This window comes from Strongylocentrotus purpuratus, unplaced genomic scaffold (assembly GCF_000002235.5).
Source record: "Strongylocentrotus purpuratus isolate Spur 01 unplaced genomic scaffold, Spur_5.0 spur5_scaffold_13, whole genome shotgun sequence".
Taxonomy (NCBI): Eukaryota; Metazoa; Echinodermata; class Echinoidea; order Camarodonta; family Strongylocentrotidae; genus Strongylocentrotus; species Strongylocentrotus purpuratus.
In genome coordinates, this window is record NW_022145598.1 from 24962483 (window position 1) to 24979817 (window position 17335).

Genomic DNA, 17335 nt, shown 5'->3' on the forward strand with positions numbered 1-17335 from the left:
ACACGTCATATATGCAATTCGCATTCTGACTATTGAAATTAGATCATTCGTAACAGGTGAATGAAATAATTTGTAACGAGGCGCTTAAGAACGATTTGTGCGTTAAATTTGTTTACATTATGAAAATGGCCTATTCAGGTATGCTAAATTATATCTCTTTACCTAAGTCTGTAATTTTACAGCCATATACAATGATATATAAGGTGATGCATGCTGAAACCCCAGTATACTCTTGAACTGTTGGTTATAACTTTGCCTGATATTGTGTTCGCTGATAAAATATAATGCATTATGACGTCGTTTTACATAACTCATATATTTGCACACGTTATGGATACGAATACTTTTCTTTATGTATTGTCGTCCATATTGAAACTAATGCGATGAATATGGGTTGATATTTAAACGTGAGACATCAAAGACGTTTTAGAATGACATATAGTTTTCTCATACAAGAAAGGAAGAATAAACATTTATTTTTTTCAACAAACCCTGTTTTTTTGGTACATTCATGCCCTTGAGTAGGTATGCGTTAGAGGGAGGCGTCATATTTGCATAACGAGCACCACTTTAATACGGTGGCGGAAAATACAAAAAAGGGAGGGGCAGGCTAGTTTGCAGTAACAAACTCTTTTCAGTCGCTGTGCGTAACAGTTTCTGCACAGTGAGGCTAAGTTGACATACTGTATAGCTAGGCTCTGTGATTTATTACAGATGGTTGATCATGCGTGAATTGAATAATGCAAAAATTGAATAATGCTTGATCCGACATTTGTATATACTTTCTACCAGTTTTCTCATAGTGCTATCAGGATTTACACACACAAAATCACAAGTTTCTGTAATGGAAGAATAACATCTAAAAGACTGAATTGAGTATAAGTTATTTTAAACAGGAAAAAAAAGTTGTTCGCTTTTGTTCTTCTCGTATATATATATATATATATATCCAAGTTTGCTCCCCCTCCCCAGTTAGGGTAATTGAACGCTGGGTCCTTCTGCTCCCTCGCGTCTATTCATTTTGTGTTGTCAAATTCAGATTCTAGTTTTGTGTGAAGTGCCTCATCAAAATCATTTTCATGATTTTCCATAAGTTCTATGTAAACAATATCTTAATTTGAATACTTCAACTCATAATGATCGACATCAGTTGGTTAAAGAAAGCACCTTTTCGTGTATTAGTGTTCATGTTCTGGGCGCCATTTCCTCCCTACGTCACGCTACTAAGATAATTCCCGCCGAGGACAAATTAAAAAACGAAATGAGTAGAGTCCCCCGAATGTAGCTCTCTCCGCTACCATGTTTACAAAACGTTAAAATATACAAAATACAGCATTCGAATGAGATTATACGCAAACTACCTATCAAAATGAAATATGTTCGCAATACATGTATCAAATTATGAATATAAATGCTTTTCAGTAGAAATATATAACGTTCTTTGATACAAAACAAGTATAATGATTACTAAAAGAAATTATGCATAGAATTCGCTTCGATAATTTTCCAGGTAACTATCCCATACATCATGTACACTGACAGTCATCAAGCAAAGTTCAGTTTATTCCGCAATACATTAGAAAACAAAGAGCTGTAACGACAAGTTCGATTGTATCCGTATTTCAAAACTGCTTGCTTACACCAGAAAAAAAGCCTACCGGTATTAACAATGACATTGACTGTCTGCGTCTATTATAAGACATTATATTGATCGTCATGTTTCCGGTTCCATGTTCTTTCCATAAGATCTAACATGTTCATCAGCCTACTTTTTAACCTTAGCGTATATCTGCCCAAAGGGGTCATCATCCTCGGCGACTTCTTTGGGCGTTTCCTCGGCGCGTTTGACTACAGCGTAGTCGCCATCGTCGTCCATTTCGTCGAACTCGCCTGTCTTGACTTCCGAGTACGGCGAGTCGCCCGCCAGAGCCTCCTCGTGCGCACTGAAACTGCTGGAGGACCCGACCACCGAGTAATCGTCGCTTTCGATCGTCGCCGCGACCGTAGATCTTACGCCGCCGTTTGAGTTGTTGTTGTTGCCTCCCTTCACGCTCTTTGTCTTCTTCGACATGTCGACGGACGCGTAGAGATCGCCGTAGTCCTCCGCCTTGTCAACGTCGTCCTCCGTCGATCTTGGGCTCATCGAATCCGGCATGGGCAGGGACATGTCCATCGAGTTGGCGATCAGCGTCGGAGGTGCCATGGCGTTCATGGTCGACCCGATGCCCTTGAAGTTTTGCATGTTCACGTTCGCCGCGCCGAACTCGACGTCGCCGATGTTGGGGTTGAGTTGGACGCCGCTGGGCGTGTTCATGGGCATGTTGTCGGTGCGGCTGGACCTCGAGGTGCCCGATGACTTTCGGCTGCGTTGAAGGACGGCGAACTCATCGTCCTGGGTGACGGTCCCATGAGCGGATGGAGGACTCCACAGGAGACCTTCAAAGGAAATAATAATACAATAATAATACAAAGAAAGTAATAATTCGTTAGCCATCTCCAGGGTTTAAATCAACTATAATTGCAGCTATGTTATGTTATGTTATTCTATGATATTTTAGTGACTTTAATGAGGTCTTTGATCAGGACATTTCTTGTTATCAACCTCTATGTCCACTATGATCATCATCACCTTCGTTGTTGTCGTTGTCTTATAACATTATTACCATTACTGCCACATTCATGATCGACACCACAACCCAAACCACCATCGTAATCATCACCACCATCATTATCATCACCAACCACCATCATCATTATCTCCCAACAGCTTCTCCTGTACACACCGCATCAACCACGATCATCACCGTCACAACCATCACAATAACTACGACCGCCACCACCAATACCACCACTCCAACCTCCACCACCCCTATACCAGACACACACCTTTTTGAGCTCTTCATTTTCCTTTGGATTTTGCTCTTTTAAGGAAGTTTACTTATTCATCTTTTCACCAGATGACTGATCTAACATCATAGAATCTACTGGACAAATTTCAGAACGCCGAATCTATTTTATTTGTTTCATCAATTTGTTTGTAAGTAGGGAATATGTAATTAGTTATGATCTAACCGACTGTGTATTATGTGTACTTGTCCATATTATCTAAGTTTGTTGAAATGATTTTTAATACATATAAAACTTGCAATGTAATTTAGCTTTCGAGCTACCATTTTGAAGTTGTCTAATAAAAAACCATTCTACCTACCCATCATAATTATCGTCATAACCATAGTAACTATAAATCATCAGTATCATTATCATCTTTATCATCATCATCATTCACCATCACTGCTATCATCATTGGTACCATCATCATCGTCAGCATCATCATCAATCACCATCGTGATTGTAAATAGGTTCATCTATCGTCATCGTTATCATCAGCATCATTCACCATTACTGCTATCATCATCGGTACCATCATCACCATCATCGTTCACCATTATGGTTGTAATTAGTTTCACCTATTGACACCATGCACCATCATTATCATTCAATATCACTGCTATTATCATCGGTACCATCACATATCATAAAGTCATCCTCATCATCCTCCTCATCCTCCTCCTCTTCCTCCCCCTCCTCCTCCTCCTCATCATCATCATCACATATTAATATCATCATCATCATTACATATTATTATCATCATCCTCATCATCATCATCATCATCATCATCATCATCATCATCATCATCATCATCATCACATATTATTATCATTATCCTCATCACCATCTCCTATCAACTCCTATACCAAACACGCCACGAACTCCTATACCAGACACAGCACCTACCATTGGTGTGTCCATTGGTACCATTCCTCGATGTCATGCTCCCGTTGCTCCGCATCGGTTGACCCATGTTATCCATCTCGATGTCGGTCATACCGTGGTTGACGAGGCCATTCCTGGTCGTCGAACGTCGAGGCTCATAGTTGGCGTATTTATTGGAGCTGGCCCTCTTCTTGCGGATTCGCCTCGAGTCCCTCTCAGACCTGTAGATTTTTTTTGGAAAAAGATCAAAGAGAGAAAGAGAGAGAAAGAGAGAGAAAGAGAGATATTCGATTATGATTTCTACACCTCTGTTAGGGTAATCCAACTATGGACCTACTACGAATATTAGGTCCGTCCGTGATCCAACCGTTGCTCCGGCGACAGGGTCTATTTCGTTAAAGTTGATGTTCATTGATTTTAAAAACTAACTTAATTTCATTATTGCAAAGTTGAAACTGTGATTCGACAAGGTTATCAAACTTCAATGCTTGGAAACATTCGAGGTGATTATTATTATAAATTATAAAACGCTTAAATACAGCCCCGGCATAGCACCTGAAGAGCTCTCCGAACGCTCCTGAGATGTGTGAGATCACTGTATGGACACGATTTGCACAAGCAGACGATGTCCCATGACATCACACACATTTTCAGTGCCTGTGTTTACATCTTCTCTTGAGTTCTTTCTCTTACTTCACTACCGTCAGGCTAAAATTATAATCTATTGCCTCACTCTAAACCCCGCACACGGTTTTATTTTGATGACAAATGCACCGATACAAAAATAAAGGAATTTGTCGCTTGTAAACAAAATAAGGCGGTATTGAATATTCAGCTGCACACAGCGCGGTATGTTCGGCGTTTCAAGAGGGAACAAATGCCGTCCTGATATCATTCCGGGGGGTTTTCAATTCGAAAGTCTGGTTTCTTTGATCGTTAATTAACACATATCCTTCGTATTTACAAGCAAAAGATTTTAGTTATCGGAATCGGGTCATATCCCCCTTTGAATGGTTTGACATGCCATTACATTTATATATACTAAACTCATTATAATTTGAGAAATAATAGCTTTGCAATTATGTTCATTCTCTATGGGATGTCGTCTGCTTGGGCAGTGTTGGTCCATATAGTGACGTCATTAAAAACATCGTTATTTTTCCGGCGAATCTCTCGCATATCCCAGCTGCTACTGGAGGTGGTTGTATTTGTATTTTTATAAATCACCCGATATGTAGTTGACCTAAAACTTGTACGGTGGCTATCTGTTAGCTTACCAGTTTCTAGTGATACATTAGTTGACATATTTGTGATTTTCTTTGAAGTTCACCTTTAAAGGTTTAGGGTTACGGTTCAGGAAGCAACTTTGATTTAGGTTTGGATTTATGTTAGGGTTAAGTATCGTGTTGGGTACAGGGGTAAAGTTAGGAATTCTGTTTGTGTTCGAAATTGCCGCGGAACAAATGTCGCATGAGCAAGTTCAAGTAGACACATCTTCTATGAAGGTTTAAAGCAAGCCTTTTCTAGATGGAAAACATGCACCCGACCCATTCCATTTGTTCGGGGGATCTGCTGGAATCCTACGGGGAAAAAAGAGGATTTCTTTATCTTCCTCCTTCACAAATAACTTTAGATTAGAACGACAGAGGAGGGGCGGTGTAATTCGCTGCACACTCGACTACAAAAAAGCACAAATAACTGTCACAAATATTCATGGTTCACAATGCATAACAACTGTTGATCTTTTTTAAAGACACAGCATGACACGGAAGTCAAAATTGTAAATTTTCTGGCTCTAAAATTAGGCGTGTTTACTGATGCGGAAATTCTCCCGTAATTGAAGGAAATTCATTGTCCTCCGAAAGCGACTAATCCTAGCAGGGCGACATAATTTTACCTTCTCTTCTTCAACCAAAGAATGGCTAAGACGAAGACGATGATGCCCACCAAGGCTACGACGATGGCGATCACGAGAGACAAAACGTCTGCAGAAAAAGGAAAGAAAAATTGCAATTGATACTTAAAGGTTTATGTGTCTGTTTGCGAAAAATGCATCCACTGAGCTTATAAATGCATATCGTGACTTCTATATACCTACTTCACAAGGGACATTAAACAGATGCATTTGCCGTTCTCTAACCAAGTTGTTGGTATGCGTATTGTGGTAAATATGAGCTAATCTGAATTTCCTTCACATGAGACTTTTATTTAAAGTGTGAACGCATCCAATATTTTTGTACATGAATATTAAGAGTTATATATACCCAGTTCATACGAGACTGCAGCTATATTTCATGTGCCGCTGTCTAGATAGAGAGCGTTAATTGGTTGCTGTAGTAGATATGTTAATACGGACTTCGTTTACATGAGTCTTCCAAGTTCCAACGACAGGAATGTTGCGAGCATGAAAGCATCTATTCTTCTTGTACATGAATTTATATTCGTTCACATGAATCTTTCTGGGACAGAAATGTTGAAAGTATGAACGCATCTATTCTTCTTGTAAATGAATTCATATGACCTGATTTGATTTGATTTGATTTATTTATTTCCGTTTGATTTTCTTTTTCTTTTGCAGTTTTACATATATATAACAAACAAAACATTGCAAATTTTACACATGACAAAAGAATATATGTAAAATAAAGTAAGGCTGGCTGTAACTAATCGAAAACAAAGAAAGCAAAGCTTGATAGCATGACTACTCTCAATGGATACATAATAATACAAATATGGAGGAAAATATATTGGTAAAAGAGGAAAATATATTGGTAAAAGAGGAAAATATATTGGTAAAGTAGGAAAATATATTGGCAAAAGGGCAAAAGGGGAAAGAGAGAGAGAGAGAGAGAAAAAAGAGAGAAAAAAAGAGAGAGAGAGAGAGAGAGAGAGAGAGAGAAAAAGAAAAAGAAAAAGAAAGAGGGGGTTTACATCCAGATTCACAGATGTATGTGGTAGTTAGATTTCAATTTGGCATATGAAGATAAAAAAAGAAGATGCACATTTGAATACTGGGTGGCCATCTTGGGATATATGATAAAATGAGAGGACTCGCGAATTTTCTGAACAATATGAATAAAAATGTACCTACCTAGATCACATGAGACATTAGCTGGATTCCATTTATTAGTGTCGAGACAGGTGATGGTAGGCGGGTTGAAGTTGGCCTTGTAGCCGGTATCACAGCTGAAGGAGAGAACAGCACCGGATTGGTAGACCTGTAGGGTTCCGTTGTGCCGAGTGCCCGCTGCGGGTGAAGGTACGGTGCAAGCGGCTTGAACTGTGCAATAAGGTGAGAAGAAGAAATAAGTACAGATTTGGATCTTGACATGAATTAAATTTAAATTTAGAGAGAGCGTATACTGTAGCTCTAACTTATTTCTTCCAATATGTACAATTAAAAAAAAAAAAGTTAACAGTGTGTCATGCATAATTTCATGTTTACATCAGGATAACAGAGTAATGAGCTTGTAATACAAAGAAATACAAGGAAATGAAATGAAAGAAAAGGGTGTCCCGATAAAAAAAAAAATTGAGTCTGTGACCGGCACACTAAAATAAAAACAAACAACAACAACTGTTAGAAAAACATCAACAATAACAACATCAACCTCAACAGCAACATTAACAACAATAACAAACAATTGTATTTGTTGGATCACGAGTAATTTTAATGATGGGGGGGGGGGGGGGTGAAGGGATGTCTAATGAAAAATCGTTGACACGGACTAAAACACAGTATAATAGTAAAATATTATCACGTACAGTGTGTATTAGCCCCACTTGGTTGAAAAGGACTGGTGGGGAGGGGTGGGGAGGGGGAGGCTTACATTTAAACAGAATTTGCTCTGGGCAACTAAAGCATCGCATTTATTAATAAGAGTCTATGCAATGTACTGATTGTATATTTCCATTACAATAATATTCTTTTAATCATTACAAGAAATGATAAAAAAAATTCAATACGACTAAATGACTAATGAGATATGCCTGTCAAAATTAAACTCTCGATTCTTTTAAATAGACCATTTTCGTGAATGTAACCAAACTTAATGCATACATCTTTGTGAAGTGCCTCAATAAAAATTGTTTCATTTACCTGATAAGAATAACAGTATTTCAATACTGTAGTCAGAATGCAAACTGCATATATTAAGTATTACTAGGTAGGGCAAGCCATAATGTTTTTTCCTACCTGGCAACAATTACAATGTATGCAGTTCGAATTCTGTCTATTGAAATACTTATTCTTATCAGGTGATTGAAATAGTTTGTAACGAGGCACTTCACAAAGGCGTTTACATTAAATTTGGTTACATTACAAAAATAGCCTATTCTGATGTTTCCGACCATGGTAAAAAGAACCCACCTTGATTGTTTAATTTTCGGAACCTTCATGCAAATGCAGTGCAAACATATATAATCATGAGCCCATGAAGGAATGTTCCCTTTTTCAATTAAATTCACCAATTTTGCAAGGCTGAACAAAACAAAAAGTGAGGTCTGTAGAGAATAATGCCATCCGCACCCCGTGCTAAACAAATACATGCATTCCACATCATTATCGTATAGTCGCGGCGTAAATGTTTGCGTTTATTTTGAAAGAGTAGAAGATTGAATCTAAATAAGTGACAAACGATGGAATACACATGCAACATAATATGCAAGTTCGATCTAAATAGTACTGGCATGGGACACTGCATTGCTAAATTAGAAGAAAAGGAAAGGAAAGAATTAGAAGAAAAGAAGAAGGAGAAGAAAAAGAAGTAAAAGAAGAAGGATGACTACAAGGGAAAGGAGAAGTAGTAGAAGAAAAATTGAAGGAAGAAGAAGAAGAAGATGAAGAAGAAGACCCTGCGCGATATTTGATAATGATTTGAACACATCAATATGGTAGAATCTACAATAGAATGTAACCATGTAGCAAGGTTCTATTCATCAAAACAGACGACACCAATTATGCAATGTAAAACTAAATGCGGGAAATATAAGCCCTGATAAAATGTCAACACATTTAAGGAAGTAGTTCAACCAATTTTGATATGACAAACGCATTAAAAACATAACCAGGGGGAATGAAGAAGGTGCTTGGTGAAAAGTGCACTTACAAAAAACAAAACATGTTTGCAAAGCTTTCGGCGTTGTCTAGTGGGACATCCACATAATTATCTCAACTTTTTAAGCATTTCGATAAACATACTTCATAAAACTATTGTTGGCGGGTGTTTTTGTGAAGACCATGCATTGAACATTGCCACTTGGAAATCCCCGAGTGACTACTTAAGATTGTTTGATGACAATATTTGGATTGTAGATTGAAGTGCATGTGGTCGGAGAGGGCGGGAACTACTAGTACTGAGCAGAGCCATCTTATACACAGAGTTTGACCAACCCGGTTCGAGTTGGACACAATATTGCAACTACTGCTTTGTTGGGCAAGCACAAGACAAAATAATATACGCCATGTTGTGACCCAGTGAAACCAAGTTGCCCAGACTCTGTGTATAGATGGCTCTGGTGCTATAGTGCAACCCAGGGCAACTGATTAGGAGAGTTTTGCCAACCCGGTCAGACGTGGGCGCAATATAGCGAGAACTGCTTTGTTGGGCAAGCGCAAAACAAAAGAATATACGCCATGTTGGACCAGTAGAAACCAAGTTGGCCAGACTTTGTGAATAGATGGCTGTGGTATGATCAGGAGCAGGTAAAAGGTACTTCCATGTGGGCATATATACATGCACTACACTTTCTGCAGGTATTATCGTGAGGGAACCGATATTCCCTGTCGCCCACTCGGTAAAGAAATTATATTTTCTTTTCATTATTTCAATTCCAATCACGTAGCGTGAGTCTAGACAATGAAGTGACACCAGTTTAATGCGGGGGGGGGGGGGTGCAGTGGTATGGGGTCCCTACGTTTTCCTTTGTTTCTGAGGATTATTGCGTGAAAGACAAAGAATCAGAGAAAGAAAGTAAAAAAAAAGAAAGAGAGACACAGAGAGAGAGAGAGAGAGAGAGAGAGAGAGAGAAGAGAGAGACAGAGAGAGAGAGAGAAGAGAGAGAGAGAGAGAGAGAGAGAGAGAGACAGAGAGAGAGAGAGAGACAGAGATGAATGGAGGAGCAGGCGGGGAAGAAAAATTATGCTGACCCCTTCCCGTTCTCTCTGATTGCGCTGCACCCCCCCCCCCCCCTCCCCTCCTTCCTCCCAGATTCATCTACAGTATACACAGAGTTTGGCCAACTTGGTTTCACTGGGTCAGAACATGGCGTATATTCTTTTGTTTGTTTGTTTGTTTTGGACAGATAAATTCTTGGAACCAGCGGGATTTGAAATCGCCATCTACTATACTGCTTACGCCGTTGGGAAGCTGCTACACGGCCATCAATGGGGCATGGCACATGAGCTGAAAACAAATACATCAGCTCTTGTAATCCCGAGTTATTGATGTTCATCAATCCGTCATATTAGGACAAAAAGCCGTAGCTGTGAATGTTAGGCTTCATTGGAAGTAATTTCAATTTGTAAAGAAATTTCGGTTTCCATGCAGCCAGTAAATAAAGATCACACGCTCGATCTTTTAATTAATAACAAGTTTATAACAAAAAGTCTCCCAGGAAGCCGAACATTCCATGCTAAATAACAAAAGTATCCCTTACACAATCAGGAAGCCTGATCCAAGGAAGTTCATGCATGTCCATTTGTCATCAGAAAGCAACCAAGCTCCATTAACTATAACTTTTCAGGCTGAAAATGTCATAAAAATTCGCCACGAAATCCAGGTTATTTCTATAGTTTTGGAACAAGTAAAGCATGTGTCCTTCTCAGGGGCGTACGCAGGATTTTTTCAAGGGGGGGGGGGGGTTTAAAATATTTTGCTCCCGAAAATTTGAAAATCGCGCCGGCCGAAAAGTCGCTCAGTGGGGGGGGGGGGGGGGGGGGGGGGGAAGGGGACACTTTTTTTTTTTTTTTTGGAGGCCAAAAAAAATCGCAACGACTCAGCCAGCCGAAAAGTCGCTCAGTGGGAGAGGGTGGGGGGGGGGGGGGGGGGTAAGCGGACACTTTTCTTTTTTTTTTGGAGGCCAAAAAAAATCGCAACGACTCAGCCAGCCGAAAAGTCGCTCAGTGGGGGGGGGGGGGGGGTAAGCGGACACCAAAAATACCAAAGGGGGGGTTGAACCCCCAAACCCCCCCCCCCCCCCCCCCCTGCGTACGCCCCTGGTCCTTCTATAGTAATTCAACCGCAAGGTAAAGAGAAAGGCAATGCATATGAAACCAAAAAGATTAGTTCGGCAATTCCAATTTTTGTGTGTCCAAGGACATTTAAAAGATTACAGGGCCAACACAAAACGAGCTATCTGTAGGCGAGGTTTAATGTAATTACAAGTTGCATTTATAATTTAATGGTTTTCACTTGAACGGTTTCTTTTCCAAATATATAATTCTATTCGATATTCTATCTCTGACATAGATTTTTCTATAGATGTTATTCTTTAAGCTCGGAAGGAAAATAAATGAAGGCGCGATGGCTTAGTGATACAGCATTGGTTTCTGAGCCGGGAGATCCGGGGTTCGAAACCAACACGACACGCGAGTGCCCTTTGATAGGGCCTTTATCCTCATTACCAAGTCCCTCGGAGAGGAATTAAAACCATCGGTTCCCTGGTTGATTATGCTAGCATACACATACTATCCTAGCAGTCGGGTTGAGTACAAATGACTCCTTCATGACTGTATTGCCGAACAGTGACATGAATTTATTAACGCTTCTGAGGGGCGCCAAAATATTGATTTATCAGATTTGTTGTTCTTGTCATCACACATAACATCATGGAAATAGATACTCACGAATTCATTCGAGGTGAAACTTGTTTACAATATATTAAATTTAGATTCCATAATACAGTTATGTATCTACAAAACGGATTTCTAGTAAATGTCGCTTATACAAGCAATCGTTTGTTAAAAACAATTTTATCACAATTCACTCATGTTACATATACTTAGTAGAGTCTTTTATTCTTGTCTTTTCTCATTTTTAATTGAGACGATATTTCAATCATTTCTCTTATAAGTTTTGAAATTTAAAGGGAATGCTATGCATTCACGACATAATAAGCAATGACATTTGACTGAAACTGTGTAATTTACCCCTATAAGTATTATGAAAATAGAATAAATATCCATGGCTTTGGTGATGGACATTGTCATCGTGCTGTCGTATGTGCGTGTACACTGTACATGACTTTGTAATCAAAGTATGCATGATATTTCATTCGAAATGGTAGAAAAAATGGATTCGGAATGAGTATGCTAAAATAGGCGAACAAACATCATACACAACGTTATAGTACGATGGTGCCTATAAATATACACAGTTAATGTAAGTATATGTCAGAGCTATAATAGGACGTTATATCGACCCCGTCATTTATTGACATTAGAAAGCAATATGATCACACGGAGTCATGTAAATATGAGTGAACTTCAACTGACCATGAGAAGTGATAGTTCCGTTAGGTCGTCATCCCACGTTTACCACTTCTGCCTAGGCTTTGGAAATAGACCTTAAAAGTCACATTTTCACGGGAGGGCCGCATGATAATTATAATGGCCATTTCAGGGGGCAAAACAAGTCTAATTTCGATAGTCTTTCGTTCCCTTCTGATTATTTTTTTCTTCAGTCCGCCTATAATTTCTCATCTTAACCATCGTCACCATCATTGTAATCATCGTCCGCATCATCATAATTGTTATAAGTTAGTACTACTAAGAGTGGCGATCCGGGGGGGGGGGAGGGGTGGGGGAAGGGGACACATTTTCTAGGGGGATCTCCCCCCCCCCCCCCCCCCCCGCCCCCGAAAATTTGAAAAAGTGCAAACAAAAATGTATAGCAAATACTGACTCAAGACTGCACATTTTAGGCTCTGGAGGGTCCAAGAGTGCAGCGATTAGACTAATAAAAATGAAGAAAAAATCTTTTTCCTCGGTCGCTACACTCCCTCGCATATTGTAAAATTAAAGCACCCTACTTACTATAATATACATACTAAATATTTAAAAACCCTTCGGACTGCACACTAATTAGCGGCTGAGTAAAAGTGAAGTTAGATAAAAGTATATTGCTTGTTTTTATACTAATGTTTTTTTAAGGAATGTATTTTTTTAATACCAAAAACCTGTGAGGGGATACTCACTTCCGTCACTTTCGCCCCTCTCCTTCACTATGCTCACTCGTCCCTCGCATCCCCCCCCCCGGTCATAAAACGAAATCGCCGCCCCTGATTACTATTGTTATCATTATAAACATCCCTATCAGTAATTTCATCTACCACCATGTAAATTGAATAAATATTGAATTGAATGATTGAAATGTAAATCATGTAAATCAGAGTCATTGCGATTCGGGAACACGCAGATTAAAAACAACAACATAAGGTACTCCGTTTATTCGTTTAACTAAACTTGGTTTACCAATTTTCAAACGTTTCAGTATCACACTAGAACTAATCTAATAACGGAAAACTTGTGGGTGTTACGGTGTTGAAATGTCGAGCTATAGCCTTAAGTTAATCGTTTATAGATTATCTGCCCCAAAACCCCCAAAATATATTATCCAGCACCTATTATCTGACACATTTTCAATGACATATATGTCTTGAAACTTTGTTTTCAGTGCATAACAACGGTGTTGCCATGGTAGCCATTATGTTATTTGAACAGGGAAATGCCCAGGTGTGCAGCTATTTGCTCGGTACTGTTTAACTTTGATTTCTAACTTGGTGTCTGCTGACGTGGCCTTTTTGTATACATTCTCCAGATTAATGACCACAAAAAATAATCTAGATTTCTCACATAATATCGACAATGATGAATAAGTAATCATATTATATTTATGCTGACATGCATGACAGATGTGAGCAAGAGTGAATCCATTGTTACACCCATTGAATTGTTGGCAGAATTAGGAAATCAAAAAGTTACGTGGGCAGAGGGAGGGACAGGGAGAGAGAGAGGGGAGCAAGAGAGAGAGAGAGAGAGAGAGAGAGAGAGAAAAGGATTGAGTGTATATGGGTGTGTGTGTGTGAGTAAGTGTGTGTGGGTGTGTGTGTGTGAGAGTGAGTGAGAGAGAAAGAGAGAGAGAGAGTGAGAGAGAGAGAGAGAAAGAGAGAAAAAAAAGATAATAGATAGAGATAGAGAGGGAGAGAGAGAGAGAGAGAGAAATAGAGAGACAGAGAGAGAGAGAGAGAGAGGGCTCGAGCGTATATATCAGAGGGTTTAAAACCACAATACACCCATCGCAATCTTTGACAAATAATCGGGAAGTATGAGGGGAAAACTATACATATTTTCATGTCGAATCTTATTGTAGAAATGACTCGACTATCTTGCATTAGTAAGCATTAGCCGCCTAAAGTCTACAAAAACAAGATTCCGTCTTTGCCTTAAGGGAAGCCTATTTTCGCCCAAACACCAACAATAAACATGAGATGTCCCTCGTTAAACATTATCTTCAATGGGGAAAAGGTCGTTTGAGGAATCGCAATGATTGAACGCGGATATCAGCAAATAGAAATGATCAATATTTATTCGGATCGCACCCAAACGGGCGAGATGTATATAGAGAAAAATAGATCCTGGTATGAATAGAAGTTGAAAGTATGTACAAACCGACTTGTGATGAAGTATTTTTGTGGACGATTGTATGTCCGTGTTGGACATTTAATACAACGGGCATCAAAATAATGTAAAGGTTGATATGCTTTAGAACAAGCGGTTAAATATATGATTTAAAATGGATACGATTTAAAAGCTTTATTCATTTGAACTAAAATGGAATAAAAATTGCCAAAGTGTTTTCTATACTTATATCAAAACGGAATACTGAACATATATAGAGCATAGCAATGCTTTATAAAATGTACAAGTGCATGAGTTGTGGGTAGTGAACAAAAATAGGCGTTGTAAATTTATCCAGTTGCTGAAAAACTGTGGTATTGAGAGAGAGAGAGAGAGAGAGAGAGAGAGAGAGAGAGAGACGGGGGAGGAGGAGGGGTGTCGACATCCTATTAAAAATGAAATATATGTGAAAATCCGTGATAATTATCTGAAAACCATTTTTATATTTTACTATCAATGTTGAGTCTTGAGGTATTGAAAACTATGGGTCAATTTGAGGTATTATTTCTTTAAACCTTAAGCTGAGTTGAGCGCAAACCAGATCCAATGCCCCCGGCCCCCACTAGAAATCGCTTCGCGACGCCTCTCACGGAAAGGTAGTTCATAATTATGTACCGCAACAGACACTATGCATGGTTTAACAAGCAGGACTGTACTGTAAACCATGCTCATACAAAAGGTAGAGAAAAAACACACCTCACACGTCTGAAGTTATAAAACTCTGGCACAAGTACAGGTTAGAAAAACAGGAAACGTCGGTGGTACAATGTAAAAAAGAAAGAGAGACATGGGATAAAGTATAACCATGCATTTCTATTCTGATCGCTATCTACCGATGACGTAAACCGCATATTGTGTATCGTCATACAATTTTGGGGCCAACAGCTTCTGACTAAAGCGAACCCACACACGCGGCGTTGGAATGCATAAATCAATATCATGTTCACAACAGACTATGTATCGTGCATGATCACATTTTCTTTGATACGCACAATAGCGTGGTAGACAGGGCCACAGGGGCTCACTGAATGTGCCATATAGTGTGCGGTTTCCCGAACAAGGGGTGTGTAAAATATGTTCCGGCTTTGAAAACGAAATGTGAGGTGACAAGTTCTGGTCTCTTCTCACAAACTCTATGGTCTGAATAAGAACCACATCTGTATGAAATGTTTATTTTTCCAAGGCCCTTTTTCGTCGCATTTTGTTTTAGGGTGTTTGCCCCCCCCCCCCCGAAAAAAAAACCCTGAAAAATTAAAGAGCTGATAATGAACAGAATGTGATCAGGAAGAAGAAGACAAAACAAAAATTACGACTTTAAGTTCATCTCAGCAAAGTTCGTTTTTAAGTATACATGCAAATTGATGTAGCCTTTTATTATTCTCTATAGGCCTCTTAAACCGCTTGGGGACGAATTTAAATAAGTATTACCAGCTAATTTTGCCTTTTGATAAGTAAAGAAGAAAACAAATCGAAAACAAAATCTGAAATTTTGGCGCCTGTTAAACATCGAATTACTAACTTCAGTCGTACTCACTAATTTTGGGTTTACATAATATGAAGATTGGTCGAATATTTCTTTTGAATATGTTTTAAACCGGTTGAAAAGAATGACGTTGTTGCTAAGCCATGCTAGCTTATTTATTTTAAGTAAAAATGAAAATATCATAAAAATCCTCACAAAATCCAGGGTATTTCTATAGCTTTGGAACCAGTAAAGCAAGTAGTCTTTTGTGGCACGATGCGACCGCAAGGTAAGCGGCGAACAATGCACAGGAACCCAGACAAATTAGTTTGGCAACTCCATTTTGTGAGTGTATGCAAGGACATTAAACTGATAGCAGAGCCTACAAAAAACAATTTACATGTAGGCGTTTTTTCATGTAAATACAAATTGCATTTATAACTAAATGGCGTTCATTTGAATGGTTTCTTTTCTAATTATACTTGTAGTCGATTTTCTATCTCTTGAATAGCTTTTGCTGTAAAATATCATTCTCTAAGGTTCAAAGAAAAATAAACGGAGGCGCGATGGTTCGGTGGTAGAGCAGTGGTTTCGGGAGATCTCGGGTTCAAAACCGATTCGATTTGATACTACTCTTTGGTAAGGCATTATTACTCCTCATCACTAAGCCCCACTGAGAGGACTTAAGGCCGCCGTGGTCGGTCCCCTGGTTGCTTATACAAGCACAAACATGCATGCCTTCTTAGCAAATTTGAAAATTGTTCCGAAATATGCGTCATAGCGACAGAAAGGAATTGAATTATTTAACTTCAGTCCTGCTCGATAATTTTGTGTTTAGATAGATATGAACATTGGTCAAATATTGCTTTTAGACATGAAATATTTATATGAAAAAAGGTCGAATATTGCTTTTAAATATGTTTTAAACCGCTTGAAAAGAATAAGCTTATTGCTAAGTCATGCTAGCTCATACAGTTATATAGGTTCCATGAAACTGGTTTCATATTGTTCTCGAGTCTGTATTAAACCGCCTCAGAAAAGAAAAATCTAATCAAATTATTAACATAAGCCTTACTTGCTGAGTTGGCATGTTAAAAGATGTATAGGTGTCGCGGTATAGTGGTTCATTCACTTGACCCTCAATTGCCACTCTCCACCCGGGCGTATAAATTGCTGGCTCTCAGGTGGAACAGAAAAAAACTATTAAAGACCGTCACCACTACTGGGCAAGAAGGGATTAGACCACACAGCGAGCCATCGAGGTCACTGTGACAGGTGGCTATCTCATTAACTCAGCTCTCATTTAACATAAGAAAAAGAGGATCATGGGGGACCAACAGGCACCGATTGGGGAAGTTTTCTATATAGAGGGAGCAAGTAGCTACAAGTAGGACAGTGTGCCTTTAATACTGATACCTGG

The 17335-nt window shown here is 39.1% G+C and overlaps 1 protein-coding gene across 1 annotated transcript in view; it reads right to left on the reverse strand.

The window, feature by feature from the left end:
• Positions 1–631: 631 nt before the first annotated feature.
• LOC100892467 overlaps positions 632–17335 on the reverse strand; it is a 28447-nt gene continuing 11743 nt past the window's right edge. Inside the window, exons 2-5 of the mRNA XM_030983227.1 lie at positions 6867–7055; positions 5673–5760; positions 3797–3996; positions 632–2436 (exon numbers count right to left, since the gene is read on the reverse strand). Coding sequence (XP_030839087.1) covers positions 1766–2436; positions 3797–3996; positions 5673–5760; positions 6867–7055 — 1148 coding nt within the window. The 3' untranslated portion in view covers positions 632–1765. The remainder of the gene's footprint in view (positions 2437–3796; positions 3997–5672; positions 5761–6866; positions 7056–17335) is intronic.